Genomic DNA, 26,732 nt, shown 5'->3' with positions numbered 1-26,732 from the left:
GTTGGACGTTAGGACCGCCGGTGTAGATTTTCATGCCTTTTGTAAACGGTATTGTGAATTGCGTTATGTTGACTCGATTTGGCATTAGGCAGGGCCCAGTCTTGAATTATTCAATGTATGAATATTTCTTAAATCAATAAAAGTAATTGTTTTATATGCGCTTCATGAGTACTCTGATACTTGACTAGTCCGGTATAACACAACGTTAGGTCGAGGTACGGGTTGAAAAGCCTTGGGCCTTGATCTAGCGGAAAACGCTAACTCTAGGTACGGGTTGCAAAGCCTTATGCCTTGACGCAGCGGGACGAGTTAGGGGATGAACTGGTCTAGGTCGTGGAGTAAAGTTTATGACTCTGACCAGATCGTCCCTAGCCCGTCATGTAGCGCTTCCGGACCATGGTGTTGGGTTGGACGGTCAGTCATGTTCTGTTTGATTGTTGGCTGGCCGGTTGGCCTCTCATCTCCAACCCTTGGTGTGGGTCGTCCGTCGGTCATGTTCTTGTTTGATTGTTGGCCGGTGGGTCGACCTGTGCTTAGGACGGTTCGGGGGTGTTACAGACAGTGCATAGGTTAGAGATGCATTCCCTAACTACTCTTGGACAGAAAGGCCGGACATGCAAAACAGTGTAAATCCACCCACATCCTCTACTATTCGCTTAGCTTCAGCAATAGCCGGATCATCTAACAGTAAAATCCCTTCTACTAAAAACCCTTGTATGCATAGTTGTTGATACTTACTAAAACTTTCTTCAGTTTCATGACGACGAGACCATGGGTTTGCTACCGGTTAGTTACCAATAAAGAACCGCCGACTTGTTTCGAGGCGAGATTCAAATGTCAAAAACCTAGCAGGTGGTTCTCCGGCATCATCACGGTCCCCGAGACGGATGGAAGCAGATGCTGAATGGTTTATAGTTCCACTTGTTTTCGTGGATCTAAAATATGATGACGAAGATAGAAAAAAACAGTTTGGTAGAGGGAACTTATACTACTAGCAACTCAATTGTCACGTCAGTCATTCTAAAACCACTTAATGGCATTTTGTTCGGCGAACCACCACGAAGTCGGTCTTAATGTTAATACATTGGACCTGCAATGATAAACAACGAAATACATTTGGCCCATACTTCTAAAGGTTAGAGTAAAGGTTAGAGTAAATGTTAGAGTAAAGGTAGTTTGGTTGAGAGTTAAGGTTAGAGTAATTGCTTAGCTGATATATTTTAGTAAAATGTACACAGCTTCATTTATGGCTATCAAATTCAAACAGTAGATGTAAATATAATATGTGAATCATCTCCCTCCAATTTATTAGGGGTGTACGTGTCGTCATAGGATGTGTACATTAGTTAATAAATTTGACATTAGCTGGTAAATGTCAAATTTAATTCCACACTTACTTTTACCCTTTCTGTCATAGGAGGCTATGTAATATCCAAAATATATTTACTGTTTGGGAGTGGGTGTCAACATGAATGCTATCCGAACTGCATTTACTGAAATTAGTTGGTAAATGTCAAGTTCATGCAAACAATGTCAACATTAATGTTGCTAAAACTACAGGCTCTATTGGATGTGTTCCAATATTGCTCACATGCTCTAAAATCTCCCTTCGCTATGTTTTCTTGTTTTATTTTTTAACACCAGCAATGGTTATGTTGGTTTATCTATTTTCTTAACAAATCACAGTGCATTAACCAAGTGGTGCACATAAAATTTAGTATTTTTGTACATGGATACTGGTGTACGTGGATGTTGGTGTACGCTATTATCAACGTACACTTGTATCCAATACTCAAGTATTAGTGTACATCAATTAAAGTGTATATGACTACTGGTGTTCATGGATATTGGTATACAAAAGTTCGAGTGTACATGACTAATGGTGTTCATGGATATTGGTGTACATGACCACTAGTGTACAAATATATTGGTGTACCTGAACACTAGTGTACATCGTAATAAGTGTATATTACGACCGGCGTACATGGATAGATATATGGACGTAGCGTTTAATACAGCACGACGAAGGTGAAATGTTTAAATCATCACCGAATTATTAGTGCTAATGCATTACAACAATGAAGTATTAGGGCCAACTGTCGAAAGACGGAAAACCCGTATAGCAACGAAAAATCCCGTAGAAAAAGAGAAACCTCTTTGATCCAAAAGCATCGGTTACACATGTCTTCAGCCTTGTTTAGCTGAATGTACCAAAGAACCCAATCCTTGTCCAAACAAAGTGTACACAGGCAACTATAAAACAAAGGGACGCCTGTTGGCATGAACACATGCTTCTTTGTTAAGAAGCTGTCACTAATTACGTTCCCCCAAACCGGATCTTCATTTCTAACCAACAATACTATTTTACCAACTGATTCTCTGGTAAAACAAGCGAAGCACTACTCATCCTCCCAGTATAGTTTGCGAGGCATTGCATAGGTATACAAACCTCGCTCGAATCCGGCATCCGCTGCTCTCTTTATCAAAGCAAGTCCTTCTTCATGACGGTCTAACAGGTAGAAATACTCTACACCCTTGATGTAAAGAGTACTTGGGCTTCCCAAGTTGTAGCATCTTCTCAACAACGTATTCCGCAAGCCGACGTACCAAGGGAATTTAAACATATCAAACCAAGCATACACTTGACGCATGTCTGCCAACGCACGCATTGACTTACAAGTAGATCGGAGTCTATAGAGATCTTGGAAGGATTTATTTGCCACGCGTTCGACCACTAATGCTTGGACCTCTGAAGGGAGATCGAGAATCGGGAATTCTGCCATAATAGCGACAAAATCTTTTTCGTCTGCTGGAAATTATGTGGCAAATCTCTGTATTTATAAGGAGTGCAACCGTAAGTAACCGACACTAACAAAGGGATGTCTATTTCCGTTGTTGTCTTCTCGATAAGGCAGAACGGTTAACCTTGAAAAAACGGTTTCCAAATGGACTTAAACTTACGACATTTGGAAATGTATATATATATATATATGACAGTAATTGAGTTGCACATCAACAGTCCCATATTCTTTTCAACCATAAATGGCTTCAAATCTGTCAACCCAGGGTTCAATGACTGTAAAAGAATACGACGAATATTTTCTTAAACATGAAGTCTGCAAAACTATGAGTGAAAAAATCTTGATCTCCATGTACCTTGCTTGCCTCAATGAGACAGTACGCAATAGTTTGAAGGGAACGAAATTCTCAACGCTCGAAAAACTGATGGAATGTGCTCGGTTGGCTGAACATCCGATTGAACAGCGTTGTATGACCGTTGAAGAATACAAGCAGTTCTTCGATAACCATGAGGTATACAAAAAACATGACTCAAACACATTGATCTCCATGTTTCGTTCTGGTCTTACCAAGGACATCGGGAGGAAATCGATCAGTGTTCGTCGACCGTCGATGAATACGTTGATTTCTTCATTAAACATGATGTCGACAAAAAGCATGACGCAACGACATTGATGTCCATGTTTCGTCACGGGCTGAAGGAGGAGATCCGCGATGAGTTAGGAAATATGGAGTTCTCCAGTCTTGAGGAACTCATTGAAAGCGCCTTAGAAGCTGGAGAACTATTCGTAACTTCATCCAACACATCAGACGAAGCGATCCCTGAAATGGATCCCGACCTGCGGGATATATTTGGCTTCTCTGATGGCAATGATTAGAAAGAGGGTATTTATGATTCAGATTGGTGTATGGATGAATCTGAACACCACAGTGTCAAAGAAGATTTAACAGACGATACCCTTTCGTCGGGGGAGTTCAGGGAGACTGGCTATCGCGACGAGGACCCTGATGAACGGCCAGAAAATGATAGCCAAACCAGCTCCGACAATGATTAGAACCAATTAAAACATGTGTTATTTAAAGTTGTTGTTTCTGAAACCACATTAAAGACTTCATGTTACAACAATGTCATTACTATTGTGTTATTTAAATTCAATGACTGTAAAAGAGTTCTAGGGTTTACTTTTTTGGATTTGCACATCAGGGTTTATCTTGTAGGGTTCACATTTACAGTTCCCTTTTCGAGGTTTAGGGTTTAGGGTTTGCGATTTAGGGTTTGAGTTGTGGCGGTTAGGGTAATGGACACGTCGACATTTACACTCCACTGTTATGATTTATGTTAAGAAAAATGGTTTGGGTGTGAACAGAAGTTAAGGGTGTTCAGCCTTTAATTTTAAAAAGACAACCAGATATCGTAAATACTATGTTGCATGAAAAAATCACATATATATATATATAAAAATTCCAGAATTTCTTAGTTATCAAAATACCACACATCCAAATTTAGGTGTACATATACATAGAGGTGTACAGCCTTTAAGTTCAAAATAACATCCATCATTCCAAAAATGGCTTCTTCGTTGCCCGAATAAGTTTCTGTAGATATCAGGGCACGGGTTGCTTGCATGTAGTCTTCTTGTGACCTTCCATAAAACACCTGGAACAATTGTCGGCCTTCTTTTTCTTCGGCCCCTCCTACAAAGAAAACAAGTCAATATCATTGAATGTTCTATATTGCGTATTCTCAAATATTATTTTGGTGTACAGGACGAGTTTTACCGGAAACTCTCCGGCTGACATTTTCCTTTTAATACATGGCCTTCCCTTTGATCTTTTGGTAGTTTGCGGATAAAGCTCTACCTTCAACACTTCAGGGGGAACATCAGCAACCTTTGGATCTGGAACTGGTAGTATGATACCCTTTACAGTTTCAGCCCATGTTTTTTTCACATGGTATTCTGAAACAAACATGATGTACTCCATGTTACGATGAGCAGCCGCTATGGCGTGTCGGCATGGCAACCCAAGCATCTGGAATTCAAGGCACGAGCAAGTTCATTTTTCCAGGTTAACAATGCAATTGTATCCACTTTGCTTATGTGTAACTTCGAACTCCCAAGTTGAAGATGGCAAAATCAGAAAGCCAATTGACAACACTCACTGTTCAACAAGTATCTTTTCGATTTCCTTTGGAATGATCCCCTTCATTTTTGTGATGTCGCAGCGTCTGCTCTCAAACCATCTAGTCAACATCCGGCGGATAAACTATAGCTGGGCCATTAAAGGACTATCACGCGCGGGCAGAAGGGTATTGTAGATCCTAAAATCTACACTAAGTATTTGATAGTGATCGGGAGTTTAATCTAGGGAAGATAAAATGATGTAGGCAACGATATCTTTAGACCACAACGATGTAATCAGTTTCCAGTAGGCAAAGATGGATTGTATTGATAAATAAGGGTGAATACAATGAATGAAATGAAATCGAACGTTACAAGCGAGATCGATAAGAGAAAAGATGTAAAGCTAGGTGAAAACAAGGTCGATGTGTGGGTGTAGTTCTCTCTAGGATTTTCAACGTGTGTATCCTCGTATCCATCGATCTCTTCTTATAGTGGGTTGATCCCGCGATCTCCGGACCTGCTCCACGATCTCCGGCTTCTTGAACGGTCTCTCCTTGCTCGTTGGAGTCGGGCTTCTTCACTGATCGTGCGGCCTAAGCCATTCGGGCCCAATTACCTAATTGACCAAAATTGGGTCCAACAGGCATGATTCAAAGATTCAGCAATGTTTGAAGTCATCATGTTATATCTCTCCCCGTCGAAATGTGAACGTGTCCATAATTTGCGGTCGATTTTCTCCAAATAATCTCAGCATCTCCAATCCGTAAGCTTTATAACTGCCTACACCTTCTGAAATTCTGAAACTTTGAATGCTTCTCCGGCCCAGCCAACCATAGCTTTCTGCGAAAGCCCTTTGTACTTGTCCCCGACGTTTCTCTGAAGGTGTACGAGGCAAATGCCATGGTGTGCACGTGGGTACCATTTTTCTTTAGTTGCAAATATGGCGGCGCATCTATCCGAAATTAAGTTTAATTCACTACTATCTTCAACAATAGTGGACAACCTCTTGAAACCATTTCCAAGAATCTGAGTTCTCACTTTCCACCACTGCGAAAGCAATCGGGAATACGCGGGTGTCTGCGTCTTGTCCATACATTTCTGAAACTTGAATCCCTTTCATGAATTCTTCTCCACCCTGGAAGTGGCCAGCTTGGGTGACAGGAGGATCAACAAAATCATCATCATTGTACCCACTGCTAACAGTTCCACAGATTGATATAAAATTATTTCCTTTCGTTGATCTTTCTCCACTCTGTACTTCGGGCACTTGGGTGACAGGAGAATGAACAAAAGCTTTGTCATCTTCCATTGCACGGTTGTGTTTGGGGTTTTGTTTTGGTGGAGTTACAAGAACAACATCAACACTATCGCCGATTTCTGTAGCTTCATTGTGTGGGCAGCTAACGTGTGTAGAGGTAGATATATTACCACTTCCTTTGGGGAATGTTTGTCCACCACAATCTTAGGCACCTAGGGTGGTAGGAGGTTGATCAAAATCATCATCATCATCTTCCATCGCAGGGGGGGGGGGGGTGTTTGTGGTTTTGTTTAGGTGGAGTAACAAGTACAACATCAACACTTTCACCGGTAAGTCTTTCTTCGGTGTACGCACAGCTAACACTCGGAGAGTTCAATATGTTACCTCTTCCTTTGCTGAAAGTTGGAGAGCTAGATATATTATCAGCATCAACACTTTCACTGGTATCTCTTTCTTCGGTGTACGCAGAGCTAACGATTCGAGAAGTACATAAATAGTATGTTGCATCATCTGCGTCTTCTTCACAACATCTACTCTTAAAATGTTGTGTCCTTGATTTAGATCCACCTGTACAATTCGATCATCGGCCTCTACGAGCCCCCGGTTTGCGAGACCCTTGGCCTTTATGACCTCTCATTCCAGAACGGTGGCGCCCAATGAGAGCATACCTCGACCACTACCACCTGCAACTGGACCTCCATCATCGTCTTTATCATCATCTGTCATACAATCATTTCGAACATAATCATGCCACCAATTGAAGTCATATTCGAAATCATCACCTTCATCTTCTCCAATGTCATCTCCCTTACCTTTTTCCTTGTCAACTTCCATTGCTTCAAACCCCGCTTCAGTCCCATTTCCCTTGCTTTTTCCGCGGTCCACTACGATTTGTTGACAAGTTTCTTCAGTGTCAGCTTCCTTGGAATTTCCCTTCTCCTCTACCACATCTACACAAGCAACGCATGCGTTATCCTCCTTACTTTTTCCCATGTCCGAAACCATATCATCTCCTGAACTCATCCCCTTATCTCGTTCATTGCAGGTTTGATGAGGAAGACTGTCTGAACCGGGAATAACAACACTACCTACTTCAACATATTCTCCACTTTTTGGATTATCCGTGGATTTCTCATACACCGGCTTCGTCGTCCCTGAGTTACATGCGTAAGCTGCTTCAAGTGCTTCTACATGCCTCAAAAAAACTAAGTCTTCATCCACAATTCTGACAGATCCAGTCATTTGCGATGCAATTGCTCGTTCAGATCTTAGAAATATTCGTTCTCCTCCAACAAACTCTCTAAATGTAACGAATACATTAACAGATTTGTCGTCCCTTTGAAGAGCCTTGAAGATTTTGTAATCAGTGTCAGTTGCTCTCTGAACTGGAGCAGAACCTTTACCAACCATATCACTCTCATCATCATTAAGCCAATAGTTCATTTCAGCAAATATTTTTCTTCCAAAAAGACCATATTCTCTAAGAATCCTATCTTTCAAACCGTCAGCGCCTCTGATTCCTGAGCTATCGACTGCTCTACCCATTCTATCATTATCTATCTTGAAATCCCAAGAACCAGTATCATACATTATCCACCGCCTAGCCATAACGACAATGTACGAATTGGCGACACCTACACACGAATTACAAGTAATCGTTTAACTTATAGTCGCAAAAAAACACAGAAAATCAACTAACAGTCATGTAGATTAGGGTTATAACGCCTTACTCTTGCTGTTTTTGTTACCAATTTCCTTCCCTTTACCACTATAGCTTGCTCCGCGGCTACAGCTTCCGTTTTCAATTTCCATCAAATTCAGCTCTGGTGGATGCATCTCTGCGAAATCAAACCCACAACACTTCCTCTTCTACTAGGGTTCTCATATATTATCCACCAGACTTATACATTCTACAATTTGGCGGGAATTACCGGTAACAAAGGTCACCGGAATCGCAGGTAACCGGTTAGTCTCGCACATGTGTGAGGAAGTCAATAAACATGGGTCACACCAAGTTATGGGGTCGCTTTCTCATGGTTTCAACTTAAGTTTCTTGGGTCAAATTCGTTAAGTTTATGGGTCCCAAAAATGTCATATATTGTTTCTCTTTCCACTAGGTATGCAAACCGCAAATTATAATTTCCCGCGATCCAAGCCTACAATTTAAAACTTAACGCGACCCATTCATAAAACCGACTCGGAAGGAGGCTGGGTTGAGAAGCTTTTTAGGGTATGATCCTGTTGAGAAGCAACACAAGGTGTTGTCAGTGACCATACTAGATAAGTGCGTTGTGGAACATCGGATTCTGACATTAGGAACTGGAAACATGAAATGGAGATTGATTGAATGTGACATAACCCATTCTTCTCCAGGGGGGGCATGTGTATGCATCAATGATTTTTGTATTACATTGCTATGGCTTCCAATGTTGGTGATATGATTGCGTGCTTTGACCTAAGATCTGAGAAGTACACCTTTGTTAAAGCCCTGGAAATAGGAATGCATTTTGCAATTCTGATAAACTTCTAAGGTAAATTGGCTTCAGTAAAGTCGAGAAGGCCCTATTTAGTTAGTGGAACAAGTACAAGTTCTGAGATGTGGATTCTAGTCTTCTAGAAGACCCTGAAAAAAATGAATCGTCCAACCGAATTTTCAATATACCTCCTATGTGTAAGGACACAGGTGTAAGAGAGTACTTGTACTTCGTTGGAGTGACTGATACAAATGAATTTGTTTTTGCTCCGTTCTTTCCATCCGACCCTTTCCGTGTTTACTACTACAATTTCGTCAAAGAATCTATAACCAGAGTTGAAATCCAGGGAATGGGAGCGTTTGAGAAGCCTTTTAAAGTACGCATATTTCTGAACCATGTTGAGGACGTGAAGCTTATGGAATCATTTTAGGACTTTGGAGCGGATACTGGCTCTTAAGTTCTTGTCTTGTATATCATGTGGTCTTGATTAGAGCCCTTCTCTTTCCATTGTTTTTGTGTTTTTATTATAAGGTTTTCGGTTCTCGGAATGAATATTCTCCGTTGTCTACCATGTTTTTCATCTTATCTTAGATACAATGGTACCATATATCCTCTTGTTTCAGTTGTTCATTCTCTATGGAGCAGTGATTGTTCTAGTTATGTTTTTTGAAACTCTTGTCTAACTGTCATACTATGTTATTTGGTGATCTACTTAACTGCACTTTCCGACTATAGCTTCAAATTGTTTTACACCGTAATTGGAATCCATGTGAGTTTTTATTATTTGTTAAACTGATCTTGTGGTTATGGGCTAACAGAGATTGGCTATACAGTTGGCTTTGAAACATGTGATTGCTTTGTTACTATACAAAGCTTGAGGATACAGTATTTGATTGAGACATGTCTTTTCTGATTGTGATTCAAGGCCGAAAAGAACAAAACAAATAAAAACAGTTATCTTTCCAGTGCCCAATGTAAACCTATCAATCTCTTTATATATGAAGAATAAAAAAAAATTGTAAATCATATAATTAGACAACACAAAAGGTCTTTAAAGTCTGCAATATTCAACTCAGGTCCTGGAGTTCACTGTTCTGAGATGTCCCCGGGAGGAGAAGTGGCTGAGGTTTTAGTTAGCTATGTTAAATGCTGTCTTCATTCTCTGAACAATGTGAGGTAATGTGTTGAGGTTCTCTTCAATGGCTTTGTGCACGCAGCTCTCCATTTCGTTAACCGCTTCAGGCCTTATCTTCTGGAGCTTTGCAGCCTCAAATTTGTCTTGACACACCACCAATGATCTGTTCAGTCTTTCCTATACAACAGAAATGCAAAAATCATCAGTTCTTCATCATCATCTTTTATAAGCACTTTGAATCTCTTTTTAGTGGAGATATACTACCTGAAACTGAGCCATTTCATTCTCAAAATGCTGCTGAGATTTGACAACGGGGACACTGCAGTGCTCGACGCAGTTACTAATATCCTCTTGATTTCTTCTTCTGTCAAAGCACTCATATGCACATTTGAAATAGGCTTGCTGCAACAATGAAAATGAAATACAGATTCATGTAACTCAATGTAACAAAAGAGAAGGTGTTTCACAACTTAGATAACTTTTTTTTTATCTATAGTCTCTAATCAAATAGATATCTAACTCAATTCATCAAAAACAAAAGTTGCTTACTTTCCACGAAGCTAAAATTGCAAAAAAAAAAAAAAAAGTTAAAGGTGACAGCTTCTGGAGAATTGACTGAGTTTAAAGAAGAAAGATTGGATCAAACCCAGTAAAGATGTTCATGCCCAGAAGGCTAAAGCTGTGAATCAAAAAGATACCTGGAGGGTGAAATTGATGTGATCTTGGATAGGAGAAAGCTGAGACTGAGCTGCTACATTAACTTCTTCAAGCTTTCTTCTTAGCCTCTCCGATACGATTTGCTCCTCCGCCGCAGCTATATGATCCATCGTCGATCGATCGTAATCTCTCTCTCTCTGATCTGATCGTGATTTTAGGGCTTAGGGTTCAGCTGCAGCTGCTCTTTAAGAGGTACGGTATTGTTTTAGACCGGATTCCTAATAAACCGGATGTTATATCCGTCAGTGACCGGTTCGTATGTATGAGTTGGTTCTGTAGTGATCGATCTCAGCGTGCTATGTATGTTACTAGGCCGCTGGAGTCTGGAGCTTAGGAACTTAAATTTATCATTAGAATCAAATCACTATCAGTGTAGACAACTTATTCAAATTCAAGTAATGGGATGAAGCCACCACAGAGTTGGGAGATTAAGCAGTAAGAATAACAGAAACAGACATCACTGACTATGAGACAACTTCATGGGTCTTCATCAATTTTTATATATGTTACAAAGAGATCATCATCATTATCATCAGACTACTAACATTTTTTTATTATCTTTTTCATTTAGTCTTGAGAAAGACAGATCATCAGATGGGCGAATTAGACTGGAGACTGAAAGCAGGAGTCTTTACCGGAGCCCAAATATCAGCACCATTGGTCTGAGCAACACCTACTGTGTACTCCATTGGGACAAGACATAACCCTCTGCTTCTCAAACTGTACTCCTCCACCTCCTCCTGGTTACGGAGACAAGCAAGAGATGTTGAGTCGAAATCACATATTTTTAATAGCAATCCTAGTTAAAGAAAGGGGTCAAGATTTTGCTCACGTGTGTAGTAATTGGGGTTGCTTGCAGATATGGAGCGCTTAGAACCTGTACAGAAAAAGTCATTGTAGGATCAGAAGATGGACAAATGCAGCCTGTTCTGTTACGAAACAGTGAAGGAAACAGAGCAGACCTTGACTTGTTCTTGAAGAAACTGAATGTATTGCATCGCCTCTAGAAGTACTGATGCTGTGTCGGTCTGCAGAGAAAGAGAGAGGGGCTTGATCATGTATGTCGCTTGACAAGGAAATTTCAGACGGAATAGTTAGTACCTTCCCATAAGGCGAAACTAGCTGTTGAAGAGCTGAGATACGTTCTCCCACCTTATCCTTCCTCTCCTGTTAAACCACAGACGGGTCATTAACTCATTAGCATGTTGGTCCACGAATGTGGTAAGGTCATTTAGCATGAAGATCGAGAAAATCATCATAAGACCTTGGAAGAGAAAGAGAGATCAGACTTGTGTCGTTTAATGCTGCCTTCTTCAAGAGAGTAGACATTGCGCTTATTCTCCATCATCATCCCTGCCGAGTCTCTAGAATATTCCATTCCTTGGTATCAAAACAAAAAGATCGGTCGTTTACTTGATGCCCTTTTATAAAGACCATGTTGGGAGAAGCTAATATCATGGCTCATCTAGTAAAGCAAGTTGCAGCTGAAAAAACATAACATTACAACTCAAAAACAACTTGTCTTTTTGAAGGTACCCTCAGACAGACAAACAAACTGGTGACTTGGTTGTAAATTTTTAAAATGAAATTTGAACTACAAAAGTGTTTGGAGCAACCAATACACACGGCTTTGGATTATAAAATTAGTAGCCAAAGTCAAAGAAAGTAGATAATTGTCAGAGGTTAAGCCCCTAAGATCTTATCAGTTTGAAGTATATTATTTTTGAGTTTAGTAGCACAATCATAGATGTTTAAAATATGATATCATACTTTGCTTCCATACGGAGACAATACATTTTATATGCACAATCATAGACAATACATTTTCTTAATCAACTTTCAGATTCAACATTTTCTTAAATCAAGAAACCACGAAATTAACTCATTTACAAGTTCATTTAATGAGTATAACTGGTTAAATCATTAAGGTGATTACAACAACAACGACAAAAAGAGCAGAAAAAAATCTTCAATCCATCTTGCTCTATATGATTAAGATTAGTGTTTAGATAGTTTAAGTTGGTAAACAATACCAAAAGTGTAGAAAAAAACAGAGGAAATGAATGGAAAGGAGAAATCAAAGAACTTACAGAGAGAAGAGACTCAGCATTTGCTAGAAAACAACAAACTAACCAACAACAACCTCACAAACTCTGAAAGCTTTCTTCTTCTAAGCTTCCATGTGTTTTTTTGGTTTATAACCCAAAAGCACAAAAAGGCTTTTGATCTTGAAAAGAAAGTCCACGACTTTAGTGAAAACTCGAGCTCCTGCGGTGACGCATAAATCAGAGGTTTGATGAAAACGCCGTTAACCTAAAGGGTCATGAGATAGGGCAACCGCAGAAAACTAGACATGAGGGAGAGAGAGAACTTTGTTTGTGTATAGAAGAAGAAAGCAAAGAGAAGAGGGGGACTACGTCTCATATGTCTTTTTCTTTATTTTGTTTCTTTCTTTTCGTCATTTAATTCTCATTAAATCTAGATTTTCTTGTGAGACAAATACTGTATATCTATATATATCTATATATATATATATATATATTACATAAAATTATCAGGATACTAGCTATATATATAAATTAACAACTTTGTTTCAGTTTTAAATATCAAATTATACCGGTTTATTGTAGATAAAATGTAAAGATTTAGGCAGTGACTCCTGACATCATAATACATAACGTAATGAAGCAACTCAGTAATTTTAAAATGTTCGAATCTCCAAAATAGCACATTTCTAAACTTATGTCACAAAAATAGTTTTCAAAAACAAAAATGATCAAAATAGCATTTTATTTTTTGAAAAATTTAAATTTTTTTATTTTTCAAAATTTGAAATCTTATCCCAAAATTCGACTCTCCAACTCTAAACCCTAAAACCTAAACTCTAAACTCTAAAGCCTAAACCCTAAACTCTGAACTCTAACCCCCAAACCCTAAACCCTAAACCCTAAATCCTAAACCCCACCCTTTAACTCTAAACCCTAAACACCACCCCTAAACTCTAAACCCTAAACCCTAAACCCCACCCCTTAACTCTAAACCCATTAATTTACCATTGGAGTATAAGTGTATATTTATCTCTTTTCATAAAACATTAAGTGCTATTGTGGTCATTTTTATTCTTAAAAGCTATATTTGTGACAAAAACTTTTTTAGTACTATCCTAATCATCTTCTCTTTTAAAATTTATATGATAATTTATTTACAATAGAAATTGGGAAGTAACTCCAAGATCAGGAGTCATAGTACATGTAGTATAATGAAGCAACTCAGTAATTTTAACATTTATATGATGACTTATTTACAATAGAAATTGGGAAGTAACTCCAAGAATGTGGTTGTACCATCCATCTAAATGTATATATTTGGAGAATGTATATTGATTTGTCCCTAAAAAAAAACGAATGTATATTGAGATGTAATAATTTGACAGCTAATGTACAACTCAACCAATGAAGAGAGCACGGGGTCCTTTTACCCCAGTCCCAGATTGATGTCGCTTTCATTTTATTTTCGTTATAATAACACAAAACACTATTCGTGTTGTGAATAAAAAGGGGAACTTGTGTGTATTATTAGGTCGACCAACTGGTCTTTATATATATATGGTAATGACGGTCTAAGTACTGGATCGACATGAGATCGTACTTATCTTTAACTAGATAATGACTAGCAATATGTAAGATAAACACCAACTATAATGTAGATAAACACAAGAGTAGATAGGCGCCAGTATGATCCTGCGGATGGGCTTGGCCCGTCTTGCTACACGGGCTGATAAATGGGTCGATCACTAAATGGTTTATAACACTCCCCCTTGATCGACACATCCGGTCAAGGTTCATTCATGCTTTGGATGTTGCCTCATTAAAACCTCTCTTGACAAACCCAAAACCCAATGTGGTAAAAGAGAAAACAAGACAGGAAAAAGAGTACAACACATGAACTCCCCCTGATGAATGCATCACTGAAGATCCTTCGGTCGACGCATGCCTATCTTCCATATGAGCTTCTTGAACGTTGAGGTTGGTAGTGACTTGGTGAAGAGGTCGGCTGAATTCTCACTCGAACGAACTTGCAATACTTGGACCTCTCCTGCCTTCTGAAGCTCGTGTGTAAAGAAGAACTTAGGAAGAATATGTTTCGTCCTATCTCCTTTAATGTATCCATCCTTAAGCTGTGTGATGCATGCTGTGTTATCCTCGTATAGGATGGTCGGTGGATCCTTTCCTTTGATCATACCACAAGTGGTACGAATATGTTGTGTCATGGATCTCATCCATACACTCTCACGGCTGGCTTCATGCATGGCTAATATTTCTGCGTGGTTAGAGGATGTGGCTGCCATGGTCTGCTTCATGGACCGCCAGGATATAGCTGTCCCACCGTGTGTAAAAACATAACCAGTCTGAGATCTAGCATAATGTGGATCAGAGAGATAACCTGCATCAGAAAAACCAACTAAATCTTCCTTAGATTTGTCAGTAAACATAAGACCCAAGTCTTTCGTTCCTTGTAGGTAACGAAGTATATGTTTAATCCCGTTCCAGTACCTTTGGGTCGGACAGGAGCTGAACCTAGAAAGTAAGTTCACAGCAAAGCTGATGTATGGTCGTGTGTGGCCAGCTAAATACATCAGAGCTCCTATGGCACTGAGATAAGGCACTTCGGGACCAAGGACTTCCTCATTTTTCTTCTTCGGACCAAATGGGTCAGTGTCCGGACCAAGACTTCTCACGACCATGAGGCTAGTCAATGGGTGAGACTGGTCCATATTAAATCTATTGAGTACTTTTTTTGTATATGCCTTTTGATGCACAAGAATTCCATCTTTCATATACTCAAGTTGCAATCCCAAACAAAACTTTGTTTTTCCAAGATCTTTCATCTCGAATTCTTTCTTGAGATATTCAACAGTTTAGGAAATTTCTCCAGAGGTTTCTAGGATATTTAAATCATCTACATATACTGCAATGATTACAAAACCCTTATTGAACTCTTTTTATGAATATGCACGGGCAGATCTGGTCGTTTTTGTATCCTTCTTTCAGGAGATATTTGGATAGTCTATTGTACCACATTCGACCTGATTGCTTTAATCCATAAAGAGACTTGTTCAATCTGATACAATGTTGTTCTCGAGAACTCTCTTTGTTTTTCAATTCAATACCATCTGGAATTTTCATGTATATCTCATTATCCAGTGGACCATATAAGTAGATAGTTACAACATCCATTAACCGCATATCAAGACCTTCTCTTACAGCCAGACTTATTAGAAATCTTAAGGTCGTAGCATCCACCATAGGGGAATAAGTTTTCTCATAATCTATTCATGGTCTTTGTGAGAATCCTTGTGCAACAAGTCGTGCTTTATATCTCACAACTTCTCCTTTCTCATTTTTTTTTCTCACAAAAACCCATTTGTATCCCACTGGTTTTATGTTGTGAGGTGTCCGGATGATCTGTCCAAACACTCCTCTCTTTTTCAGTGATTCTAACTCCACATTAATGACTTCTTTCCATTTCAACCAATCTGGTTGTTGCATACATTCTAGTATAGATGTGGGTTCTAGATCCTTATTATCCATCAATTCGACTGCTACATTATAAGCAAATATATCATTCATGTCGACATGTTTTCTGTTCCATTTCCTTCCAGACATGACATAATTTATTGAGATCTCATTATTGTCAGGAACTTCATTACCTTGATTCTTAGCATCCCAAGTATCTTTTGGTGGTACATGAGTTTCCTTTTCCATGTCTAGAGTTTCCACTTTGTCGGATTTCTTTGCACTCTTTCTTTTCCGAACTTCTTTGTCTTTGGAACCTACTGGTCTACCACGTTTCAATTGTGGTTTAGACGTAGTAGCAGCCTGATTATGTCCATCACGGACATCAAGTCTTATTGGTGCATTTGCAGCTGGTATGTATGACTTGGTTACTCTATTTGGGTCAGCAAAGGAATCTGGCAATCTGTTAGCTAGCTCTTGAAGATGTATAATCTTCCGGACTTCTAGATCTAGATCACAATCTCTAGTCTGAGGATCCTGCCATGTTAAGGACGTTTGATTCCATTTTATATCCTGTACCAGCTTACCATAATCTCCCCCTAATGCTGGATACTGGGATTCATCAAAATGACAATCCGCGAACCTGGCCTTAAACAAATCACCTGTTGTTGGCTCTAGGTACTTAATAATAGAAGGGGAATCGTATCCAACATATACTCCCATCCTCCTCTGAGGTCCCATCTTTGTTCTCTGTGGTGGTGCTATAGGCACTTGGACGGCACATCCAAAAACTCTTAGATGGGATATATCTGGCTCATGACCCGTTAGTAGTTGGGATGGCGAGTATTTGTGCTCACTAGATGGCCTGATGCGAATTAGCTCAGCTGCATGTAGTACTGCATGTCCCCAAGCTGATACTGGGAGTTTGGTATTCATTAAGAGTGGCCGGGCAATCAGCTGGATCCGTTTTATAAAGGATTCAGCCAGGCCATTCTGAGTATGGACATGTGCTACAGAATGCTCCACACTTACCCCCATGGACATACAATAGTCATTAAAAGCTTGGGAAGTGAATTCACTTGCATTGTCTAGACGTATAGTCTTTAATGGAAAATCTGGAAAATGTGCTCTCAGTCTTATTATCTGAGCCAGCAATCTTGCAAGTGCTAGATTACGAGTTGATAGGAGACAAACATGTGACCATCTTGTGGATGCATCAATCAGGACCATAAAATATCTAAATGTCCCACAGGGTGGGTGTATTGGTCCACAAATATCAACTTGTATTCTTTCTAGGAAATTTGTCACTTCCTTATTCACTTTGGTACGTGATGGCTTAGTAATTAGTTTCCCTTGTGAGCATGCTTCACATGTGATATTCTTAGGGATAACTCTTTTTGTTTTCAAACTGTGACCATTTGAATTTGATATGAGTTTTCGCATCATGTTCGAACCGGGGTGTCCCAGCCGATTGTGCCAAAGAGTGAACTCTTCTTTGAATTCTTTATTCAAGACGGCATTAGCCTCAACAAGACTGGTCTGGGCATAATAAAGACCAGTCCCACACGCAGGTATAGTCTCAAAGACTTTCTTATTGCCTTGGGTGATTTTATAAATCTGTAGGAATTCTTTACTTCCTTCACCCATTGTTTCGATGTGGAAACCATTCAGTCTTATGTCTTTAAAGCTCAATAGACTTCTGTTTGAGCTAGGTGAGTACAAAGCATCTTCAATCTCAAGATGTGTACCTTTTGGCAATAAGATATTGGCGTGGCCATAGCCTTCAATTAAGCTAGCCGTGCCAGCTATAGTGGTGATGTTAGCTACCTTATGTGTGAGATGTATGAAAAATCGTTTGTCTCTCAAAATGGTGTGGCTGGTGCCACTGTCCACCACGATTGTATCCATTCCACTTTTCATTCTTCAAAAACAATAATCATAAAGTTAATGAACAATAATAAAATTTTCAGAGATGGTATCTTTAATGATCTAATTCTTAGGCATATGAGAAATGAAAAAAAATTATTCATTCATAAGGATAAAGTTAAATCCAAAGCCAAACACTGATAAACAATCTTAAAGAACACCAAATCCAGGGGAAAACAATAAAAAAACGATATGGAATTTTAATTCCTTATTTCAGTATGTCTGAAGTTTCAAACTCCATGTGATCAACTTTGTCTGACTCGTGCTGGTGATCCTGGACGTCTTCCAAGTCATCATCATCATCATCATATCCCGGGTCTCGAACCATGTTAGCTTCCGGGTTTCTTTTTAAGCTCTCCATGTAAAGCTCACACAAATGCTTAGGAGTTCGGCAATTCTTTGCCCAATGATTACCCATACCACATCTGTGGCATCGATCAGCTTTGATCTGTGGTTTAAAAGACACACTACGGCCTCGGCCACGACCACGGCTAAAGCCGGGTGTGGTACCGCGACCACGTCCTCGCCCGTGTGCTTTAAAAGAACCACGACCTCGTCCTTGACTTCTTCCACGGTTTGGACCGGGATGGTCATTGTGTTGGACAAGGTTACTCTCTTTCTTTGGCTCTATAGCCAGCTTAGAGATGTCGGGTAATGGAGCTGTACCAGGAGGTCTCATCTCACTGTTTTTCAATAACAGTTCGTTGTTAGCTTCAGCCAACAAGAGACATTCTATCAACTCAGTATATGTGGCGAAATTCCTCTCTCTGTACTGCTGTTGCAATACCATGTTGGTTTGAGGAAACGTGGAGAGAGTTTTATTAAGCATCTCTTCCTCGGTTACTTTTTCACCACATAACCTTAACAAGGACACAATTCTGAACAGGACTGAGTTGTACTCGTCTACTGATTTGTAGTCCAAGAACCTTATGTGTTTCCAATCATATTGAGCCTTTGGAAGCAACACCGTTTTCTGGTGGTCATATCTTCGCTGTAAAGCGATCCAAAGGTCATATGGATTTTCCATGGTCATGTACTGAGTTTTCAAGTTCTCTTGGAGATGGTGGCGTATCATGTAGATAGCTCTATACTTGTCTTTGTCACTGGAATTGTTGTCTTCGGTGATTGTGTCACCAAGATCTTTTGATCGCAGCATGATCTTTGCATCAAGCGCCCATTCCAGGTAGTTGTCACCATTGCTTTTCAAAGCACTGAAATCAAGATTCGCAATCTTTGACATCTGAAAAATATTTGTAGTTTATCCCCATTAGTAAGAAAATAATCGGATCATTCACATACTCTTTCAGTCGGGTACAAGCAATGCAAGTAAATAACAATATTTTTTTTTCAATGATCCAAACGATTTCATGTATATGCAGGAAGAGAAAGTTAAACCTATACATCTAGGATAAAGTTAAATCCATTGCATGAAATCTGATCAGTTTTATCAATTTTCGACATGAAAGTAAACTAATCAGTGTGAATGATCTATCCTAATCAGATGATTTCATGTGATATGCAGGAAGGTAAAGTTAAACCTATACAAAATCGAGATAAAGTTAAATCCATGCATGAAATCAGATTAGTATACATTTTCAAAAAAATGCAATCATTTCTTACTTTTATCTGTTTTCGATATTTATCAGATTAAATATAATGATTTGATAATGCTAGTATATCAGTAATAATCCGAAATTTATTTATTTTCAGATAAATACTAGCAATTCCTATTCCTAGTAGGATTAGGAAAAAAAAATAAATCGATATTTTTCGGATAAATGTTGAAAATCCTATTTTTTTTTATTTAAGATAAAGATATAAGGTTTTTTAAAAAATAGGAAAATCGAATTAAAATATATAATATATTGTTTTCAGTCGGATTTATCAAAAAAAATCGGATTTATCTTTAAAAATTTCAGATTTATCTATAAGAAAAATCGGATTTATCTTAAAAATATTTAAAAAAAATCTTTCAAATTTGAGACAGGTTGCAGTCGATTTCAACATATCAGAGAAAGACTTTAAACATTCAAGAACAAGTTTCTAATGCAAGCAAACAATCAGATTAAGTTGATGCAGCAGTCGGATATGTAAAAAAAATTGGTGTAATTGTCAACCTAAAAGGTTCTAGCAATTAACTCACATCAGAAAGATTAAAAAAAATAAAAAAAGCTTAAACAGGGTGAAACAAGACGAGATTTAAGCTTTGAAAATAGATTAGGGTTTTAGATTTTATTCTGCAAAGACATACAGCTAGATGTAACTGTATGTATGCGGCTGAGGGTTTAAATCCTTTTTGGTTTTGTTTTGAGTTTTCTGAAGATACCTGAACCTTTTGTGATGAGTTGAACGGTCTGTGAGGAGAGAGAGCTGCTGCTGGTTGCTGACAGAGAGAAAAGGAAGCGACTGGAAGAGCTTTAGGAGTCGCCGGAAAATAGCAAGAGATCGTTTGGTTTCTGATTTATGGGTGGTGGATTTTTGGAAGGGTTTAGAGACAAGGTCGTGCTGATAACGTGTTTTGAATGAAGAGGGGAACTTGTGTGTATTATTAGGTCGACCAACTGGTCTTTATATACATATGGTAATGAAGGTCTAAGTACTGGATCGACATGAGATCGTACTTATCCTTAACTAGATAATGACTAGCAATACATAAGATAAACACCAGCTATAATGTAGATAAACACAAGAGTAGATAGGTGCCAATATGATCCTGCGGATGGGCTTGGCCCGTCTTGCTACACGGGCTGATAAATGGGTCGATCACTAAATGGTTTATAACAATTCGTTTCGTTTTTTAATATAAGTCTTTCCAGAATTGTACGCATAGATTAAAAAATCATTAAATTTTTATATTTTCTAAACAAAAACATCATTAGTTATTTAGCTAACCACAAATCAACCAATAATAAAATAGAAGTTATATTATCATTGGTCATATAACATTAAGTGTTAATAAATTTTACATAAAAAATTGAAAACGTCATATAATTTAGAACATAAAAAATTTTCTAAAATGATTTATATTAAAAAAACTGAGGAAGTAGTATTTTTTTTTTGTCGCTAGTAATTATTTTGAAAGTGACATTTGATTGTTTTTTATTTAGATTTGTCAAAATGATTTTGACCAATTCTGCAGCATCTGTCTCTTCCTTTACAACTTTATGCTTGGAATTTTCTACGAGAGAGGTTTAATGCATTGTACCTTTCGGTTGATATCCGAGTACATTCATACAGACACCGTCAATGCTATACAGTGTCGCAAATTTCTATATAAATATGAACTGTCTTTTGTTTTTTCTCTCATTAAATTATAGATAAACAATTCAACTTAACTAGATCCTAAACTGTGAAACGAATATCATCGAGTTTGTATCAGCTTGAACTAGGTTCTGATCATTTAGAATATGAACACATAAAATAGCATAATATCAACTTAAAGTAAACCTGAAAAGTTAATTTAAATCTCTTCTTATAACAAATCCAGCAGAAAAACAAAAGAAGAGGTCACCCACCTTAGATTTTTGCAAGCTACCTTTCTAGTTTCTTCCCATGTTTAAATGCTTAACATTAATGTCAACAATGATAACAGGTTATATCTTTCACTGGAGGCTCTCTCTTTATATATATAAACATGTGACCTAACAACAATATATCTTGCATGCAAAATATTACAACTTATTACAAGCGACAACGTCGTTCGGACCCACGCGGTTTCGGCGTTTGTTTCTTTGTCTCTATTTTTCTTGTCTTCCGCCGCGGCCAGATTTTTATTCATTTACGTATTTTTGTTTATATATTTACAAGTAAACTATCTTGTTCACGCACAACATGATCGACCTTTGTTTATCTATCTATTTTGTTACTAAGTAAAAACTAAACCAAAATCTTTAAAGAAAAAAAAAGTTGATAGACCAAATGTATTTGCATGCACCGCTCCAATCGCAATATCACCGTTCGAACCATTTGGTTAGGCAACAACGCGGATCGTTGGTACCTTTCATTAGCAAAAAAAAACGGATTGTTTCCAAAAATGCAACAATAAATCATAGATACATTGATGATGTCTTTAACTTGTTACAATCGAACATCACTATCATCCAAATTGAATGCCTCAATATGTGGGTTTGTCTAACGATAAAGTGAAGCTTATCTTAAACTAAACCCCACGCTTCATTTTCCACTTGCGTTTAAGGAAGAAACTATCACATAAGTATAATCTTCAGTAAGCTTAAAAAAATTTCAAACAGCACGTATAAACATGTCAAAACAAGAAATAATCCTTTTTTAAAACAGCTAAAGACAAAGCTAGTTTTCAAACAGGTTGAAATGCTGTTGATTCATTTCCAGCATTTCAACTTGTTTGTAGAGTCGATGATGCTTTGCTTCGTTTCCAATCTCTGACACTTGAGCAGTTCCTCAAGTATAACTGCAGACTCTGGAATATCGCTCTCACCGATTACAGATTCTGAGCAGAGCCCAAACAGCACCACGTTTACATCATCTTCCTCTTCTAGTTGCAGGCTGAACAAGCGATCGAAAACCTTGTAAACACAGCAAAACAAAAGACACCAGTTACAAATTCCGACTCAAAACCAACTACTAGTGTAGCAGCAGATTCACAAGGATCGAATCACACTTGGTTTTTACCTTTTTCATTCTTGATGCAACCATATCTTTGACGGATTGTGACCTTGAGACTAAGTTCACTACAAAAAGACCATGCTGAGGGAGAGCACGCTTAACTGAAAGAAGAAATGTCTCTTCAATAAACTCAGATGCAGGACAGGTTAATCCACCGCTACAGACAGAAAGCAAACATGAAAAAACGGTAAGATCAATGCAAGAAGTCATAGAAATGTAAATAGTAGTTGGCCTAGTGCATACCTTGAATCTGCTGAATCAACATCTATAATCAAGATGTCAGGACAAGTGCTGCCTTCCGCATTGTTGGAACTAGTCGACTCTGTTTTAGAGACAGCGTCCGACGCTTTCTCGGAAGAAGATTCAGAGTTTGTTACGTCTCTAATGTATTTGATTCCATCAGCAATATGCACCTATTATAAAAGGCTGAGTGATGATAAATTGAATATAAACATAAAAAAGGATAGGAACTTTGTATTAAAAAAGAAGGGGTTTACCTTCAAGCGATCAGTTTGTGTGAAACCAAAGTAATCCTTGCCGACGTCAAGCATTACCGGGTCAAGCTCAACCGCCTATTCAACGAGATACTATCATGTAAGTGGCAATCGAAGAGGCTCAATTTGAATAACCCTTTTTAAATGATATTACCTCGATATCAAAAAATGGAAAGCATCCATGGAGGAACATGGGAAGTAATCCAGCTCCAAGACCAATTATAACAGTCTTAACCTGTAAAGCATCAGAAACATTGCAGGATCAGTACAAGGCAAAAAAAAAACAGAGGAGTTGCACCATGAACTTATCTAAAACAAGGTGGCCAAAGTGAATAATGCTTACCATCTTTCCACTCGATTCAGCCTTCTTCAGATAGGAAGATACCAATGTGAATCCAGAAATAATTCCAGCGTGGTAAGAGCTAGCCAAATAATCATGAGAGACCTTCATAATGGGTCCGCTCGTTTCTGAAATGGATACAAACATTAAAAAAAAGAGCATGAAATGTTCTGTATCACAATACCTAATTAAGTCGAGACTTTTCTTTTTACCTTGGTTTCGTTTTTTATTTCCTTTCCGTTTTGATTGGGAAGCAGTTTTAGTTTTCTCTGTTTGAGATTCATCAACAATCTCACCATCCTCTACAAGCAAGGCTTCAGACTGTATCAAATACTCGGTTCTTTTGAATACAAGGCGTCTAAATGCCAAATCATCAGAAGGAGATAAGCCTCCGGTGTTACTAGGACTGCTTTCATAAACCACATCTTCAACCACAACTTCCCCAGTCAAGGAAGACGTCACCTATATAAACCCAGATAGAATTGTAAGAAACAAAACTAAGATCCAGATAGCAACTAGCAGAAATTCACTCTTGCATCTACAAGTGGATAATCTTATTAAGAATAAGAAATTGAAGCTTTTTAAGTGATTTATTGTAATAAACACCTCGTGGATAGTATTACGCTTTTTGATCCCATCACTTGCCATCATATACCTGTAGCACAAAATCCAATTCAACAGATAACACAACAAGAGATAATGAGAAGAGGCTTTGAAATTTAGGAGTTTAGAACAATTAAGAAAGTTTTAAAAAAAATCAACAGTTGCATCAAAAGCTTTTAGAATATAGAGAAACAAGAAAATGAACATACGGAATGCGAGCTGCTTCATCATCGTTTCTAGGAGCTAGTTGTGTCACCATGGGAGATAAATCATTCTGAGGAGAAATAATTAACCAGTAAGTAAGTAAGTAATATAATGCAACAGACAGCTTTGTATGCAGACTGTACCTGGATATCCTCCATGCTGACGCCATTATGGCTACTGTCCAGATAAACCTTACACAATAAATTAATATTTGGTCAGATTCTCATACCGAGTATACATCACCGAGAAAGGCTTAATCAGATAGAGCTTACCATTATGAGACGAGCGGCCCTAGAACTCTCAACAACCTGCCACTGTCCTTCCTCTGAACAGAACAGCCACTCATGAGCACGAGTCTGAAAATTTTCAACACTCCTTTTCTTAGTTCAAACGAAATTAAACTAATATCCACATAAGTTTCTGCAAATTTAACTTGTAGAGACTCATGATGTTGACAAAAAAGTTACCTTAGGGACAAGGAAAACACCACAATGATACACGAACGGCTCGGTCTGCTTCTGAGCATCAAGAAGCACGGCCCTATAACTGAAATTGCTTCCTAAAGTAAATTTTACACGACGACCTCCAGTAAGCTCAGCTAAATCTCCTTTGACACCAAGTTTCAAATCATCATGAGAGTACAACAAGTCTGATCCATTGTTGCAGTCTCTACGTATCTGGTTCTCACTTTCAAGGGCTTCACACATACCAGAACCCTAGAAGAATAATTCAAAACCATGTATTACATTGGGGGCAGAGCACAGGTAAGTTTTCATAAAAGTATTACCTGAGCATCATTCCGGCCAAGAGATAAAAGATCGAAAGAAGATGTTATCTCATGCAAGACAGTGGACTTTTCTTTCTCAGCCACCACCATAAACGTCTTAAGACTGGATCGTTTTTGAGAGATTGAATGAACAGTCATCTTCCAACCAAAACGAAAGCTTGAGAAAATCAATGCTGTAGAAACACCAAGAATTTCAATAACCATGAAAACACTTCACACAAAAGCTGTGGCTCAGCAAGTACCTAATACATGAGACTCTGCCAGCGTTAGACAAATAAACTTCCCCCCAGGTTTCAAAACACGCTTGGCCTGAGAAAAAGAGGTATAAACGCACTAATAAAGCACACAACTTTCAATTGCTTTGATGAAAAAAATCTGTAAGAAGAAGAACAAAGCACACACACCTCTGATAAGTATTGACTTCCCAGCTTAGTTCCAACTTCAGGCTCCATTAAAGCATCAAGAGCACCTTTATCCAGCACCGTATCAAAACACTCGTCACCCAACTACGCAATAAAGCATGTGTTAATGAGAGACAACAACAACAACGAGAAGCTGTACAAATCAGAGCACACAAAACCTGCATCTTTGTAATGTCCATAACACGCCACCGCATCTCAGGCCTACTCCTAATGTTCCGTCGAAGCATGTCGGAGATAACAACCTTGGAGAAGTCCACATTGGTGACGTCACGGAGCCCCGCGTCGTACAAATGCTCGGAGAGGCGGGAGTTTCCGCATCCCGGGACCAGAATCTGAAGCGACCCAGAGGAAGAAGAGGGCGAGGAGTCTCGGAGGAGAGGCAGAAGCGAGTCGCGGAGCTGAGGCCACTCAGCGTACCACTCGAACGAGTCGTCGCTGCCTCGGAGAGTGAAGAACTTGTCCCAATTCTCTTTGCTGGTGAAGTCTTCGAGTGTTTGCAGGAAGTCATCAGCTGCGTCTGCTTTGCTGGTGCCTTTCTTCTTCCCCATAGCTGCGATTGAATCAACCTTAAGTCCCCAAAACCCTAGTTCTTAGTCCAATGATGTTATCTATCTCGCTGACCGCAGTGGCGAAGCTCGGAGATGGAAGCGAGAACTGGGATACGGTTTAGTTTTTAGTTCAGGAATCAATAGCCGGAACAAACCAAACCGAACCGGAAAAGTAACCAAAACTTGGGCTTGAATTAATTGGGCCTTATTTGTATTTCGCTAGTCCCACCATGAATGTTTAAGAATGGGTTATCAATCTTTTAAACGGTCCCGTGAGTTTATATACTCATGAGTTTGACATGAATAAAAATGAATATGTGAAAATTCTAAAGATTCATTTCGTTTTTACATTAAAGCGGGGGTTATTGGTTATACTATTTTAATGAATTTATGATTCTTTCTTGGATTTAGAAATTTTTGATAAATACATAGATTTTAAAGTCAAACTAGATCTTGACCGCGCGGGTATTTGTTTAACTTTATTTTTATATAATTTTTTTTTACAATTATAAATTGGTATATTATATAATATATATAAGGTGTATGTATCACTTTTTAAAACATAATAGTTTTACCATATATGTTTTTTATTGAATAGGTGGTTTCAAACTTTCACATATATTTATATTTTTTTATTATGTTTTTTTTGGATTGTTATTTCAGTATTTAACTCGAAATTATATATAAAGATTGGTAAATATTGTTCTATTGTTATTTCATTATTTAACTTATAAATATATAT

The 26,732-nt window shown here is 38.4% G+C and overlaps 5 protein-coding genes across 6 annotated transcripts; all 5 read right to left on the bottom strand.

Moving 5' to 3' along the window:
- Positions 1-2,399: 2,399 nt before the first annotated feature.
- On the bottom strand, positions 2,400-2,783 carry LOC106430012 (F-box protein At2g35280-like). The gene has a single exon (XM_013870785.1). The coding sequence runs from the start codon at positions 2,781-2,783 to the stop codon at positions 2,400-2,402; it is 384 nt and encodes a 127-aa protein (XP_013726239.1).
- A 6,816-nt stretch (positions 2,784-9,599) lies between these two features.
- On the bottom strand, positions 9,600-10,727 carry LOC106430000 (protein FAM136A). Its single transcript, XM_013870774.3, has 3 exons — positions 10,488-10,727; positions 10,054-10,191; positions 9,600-9,966 (listed from the first exon to the last, which is right to left on the bottom strand). The coding sequence occupies exons 1-3, from the start codon at positions 10,614-10,616 to the stop codon at positions 9,784-9,786; spliced, it is 450 nt and encodes a 149-aa protein (XP_013726228.1). The 5' UTR covers positions 10,617-10,727; the 3' UTR covers positions 9,600-9,783.
- A 109-nt stretch (positions 10,728-10,836) lies between these two features.
- LOC106430001 (transcription factor bHLH154) lies at positions 10,837-12,908 on the bottom strand. 2 transcript variants are annotated; one of them, XM_048754681.1, is made up of 6 exons: positions 12,597-12,908; positions 11,771-11,990; positions 11,608-11,673; positions 11,469-11,534; positions 11,339-11,383; positions 10,837-11,246 (listed from the first exon to the last, which is right to left on the bottom strand). In XM_048754681.1, the coding sequence occupies exons 2-6, from the start codon at positions 11,882-11,884 to the stop codon at positions 11,097-11,099; spliced, it is 441 nt and encodes a 146-aa protein (XP_048610638.1). In that variant the 5' UTR covers positions 11,885-11,990; positions 12,597-12,908; the 3' UTR covers positions 10,837-11,096. The 2 variants fall into 2 exon arrangements, with proteins under 2 accessions (XP_048610638.1, XP_013726229.1); XM_013870775.3 differs by having other exon boundaries at positions 11,771-11,886; positions 12,597-12,907.
- A 5,248-nt stretch (positions 12,909-18,156) lies between these two features.
- Positions 18,157-19,188, bottom strand: LOC106373380. The gene has a single exon (XM_048755489.1). It carries the CDS (start codon positions 19,186-19,188, stop codon positions 18,157-18,159), a length of 1,032 nt encoding a protein of 343 aa, XP_048611446.1.
- A 2,909-nt stretch (positions 19,189-22,097) lies between these two features.
- On the bottom strand, positions 22,098-26,097 carry LOC106430040 (eEF1A lysine and N-terminal methyltransferase). Its single transcript, XM_048754679.1, has 16 exons — positions 25,601-26,097; positions 25,425-25,526; positions 25,263-25,329; positions 25,021-25,193; positions 24,701-24,949; positions 24,506-24,589; positions 24,377-24,424; positions 24,239-24,303; positions 24,033-24,081; positions 23,639-23,888; positions 23,430-23,554; positions 23,241-23,321; positions 23,090-23,164; positions 22,836-23,005; positions 22,599-22,749; positions 22,098-22,492 (listed from the first exon to the last, which is right to left on the bottom strand). Exons 1-16 carry the CDS (start codon positions 25,988-25,990, stop codon positions 22,289-22,291), a joined length of 2,283 nt encoding a protein of 760 aa, XP_048610636.1. The 5' UTR covers positions 25,991-26,097; the 3' UTR covers positions 22,098-22,288.
- Positions 26,098-26,732: the final 635 nt, after the last annotated feature.

The sequence above is a fragment of the Brassica napus genome, chromosome C4 (genome assembly GCF_020379485.1).
Source record: "Brassica napus cultivar Da-Ae chromosome C4, Da-Ae, whole genome shotgun sequence".
NCBI lineage: Eukaryota > Viridiplantae > Streptophyta > Magnoliopsida > Brassicales > Brassicaceae > Brassica > Brassica napus.
The sequence above is the reverse complement of the archived record's forward strand: the minus strand, read 5'-3'. Positions and strand labels throughout refer to the sequence as shown.

Bases quoted from the DNA above. Each gene is read 5' to 3' on its own strand.
- LOC106373380 (XM_048755489.1), bottom strand. From the start codon at position 19,188: ATGTCAAAGATTGCGAATCTTGATTTCAGTGCTTTGAAAAGCAATGGT.
- LOC106430000 (XM_013870774.3), bottom strand. From the start codon at position 10,616: ATGGATCATATAGCTGCGGCGGAGGAGCAAATCGTATCGGAGAGGCTA. The intron at 10,192-10,487 runs GTATCTTTTTGA...TCATTGTTGCAG, and splicing joins ACATCAATTTCACCCTCCAG to CAAGCCTATTTCAAATGTGC. The intron at 9,967-10,053 runs GTAGTATATCTC...TCTGTTGTATAG, and splicing joins ATGAAATGGCTCAGTTTCAG to GAAAGACTGAACAGATCATT.
- LOC106430012 (XM_013870785.1), bottom strand. From the start codon at position 2,783: ATGGCAGAATTCCCGATTCTCGATCTCCCTTCAGAGGTCCAAGCATTA.
- LOC106430001 (XM_048754681.1), bottom strand. From the start codon at position 11,884: ATGGAATATTCTAGAGACTCGGCAGGGATGATGATGGAGAATAAGCGC. The intron at 11,674-11,770 runs GTCTTATGATGA...GTGGTTTAACAG, and splicing joins ATCTCTCTTTCTCTTCCAAG to GAGAGGAAGGATAAGGTGGG. The intron at 11,535-11,607 runs GTACTAACTATT...CTTTCTCTGCAG, and splicing joins TAGTTTCGCCTTATGGGAAG to ACCGACACAGCATCAGTACT.
- LOC106430040 (XM_048754679.1), bottom strand. From the start codon at position 25,990: ATGGGGAAGAAGAAAGGCACCAGCAAAGCAGACGCAGCTGATGACTTC. The intron at 25,527-25,600 runs GTTTTGTGTGCT...TTTATTGCGTAG, and splicing joins TGGACATTACAAAGATGCAG to TTGGGTGACGAGTGTTTTGA. The intron at 24,590-24,700 runs GTAACTTTTTTG...GAAAATTTTCAG, and splicing joins GTGTTTTCCTTGTCCCTAAG to ACTCGTGCTCATGAGTGGCT.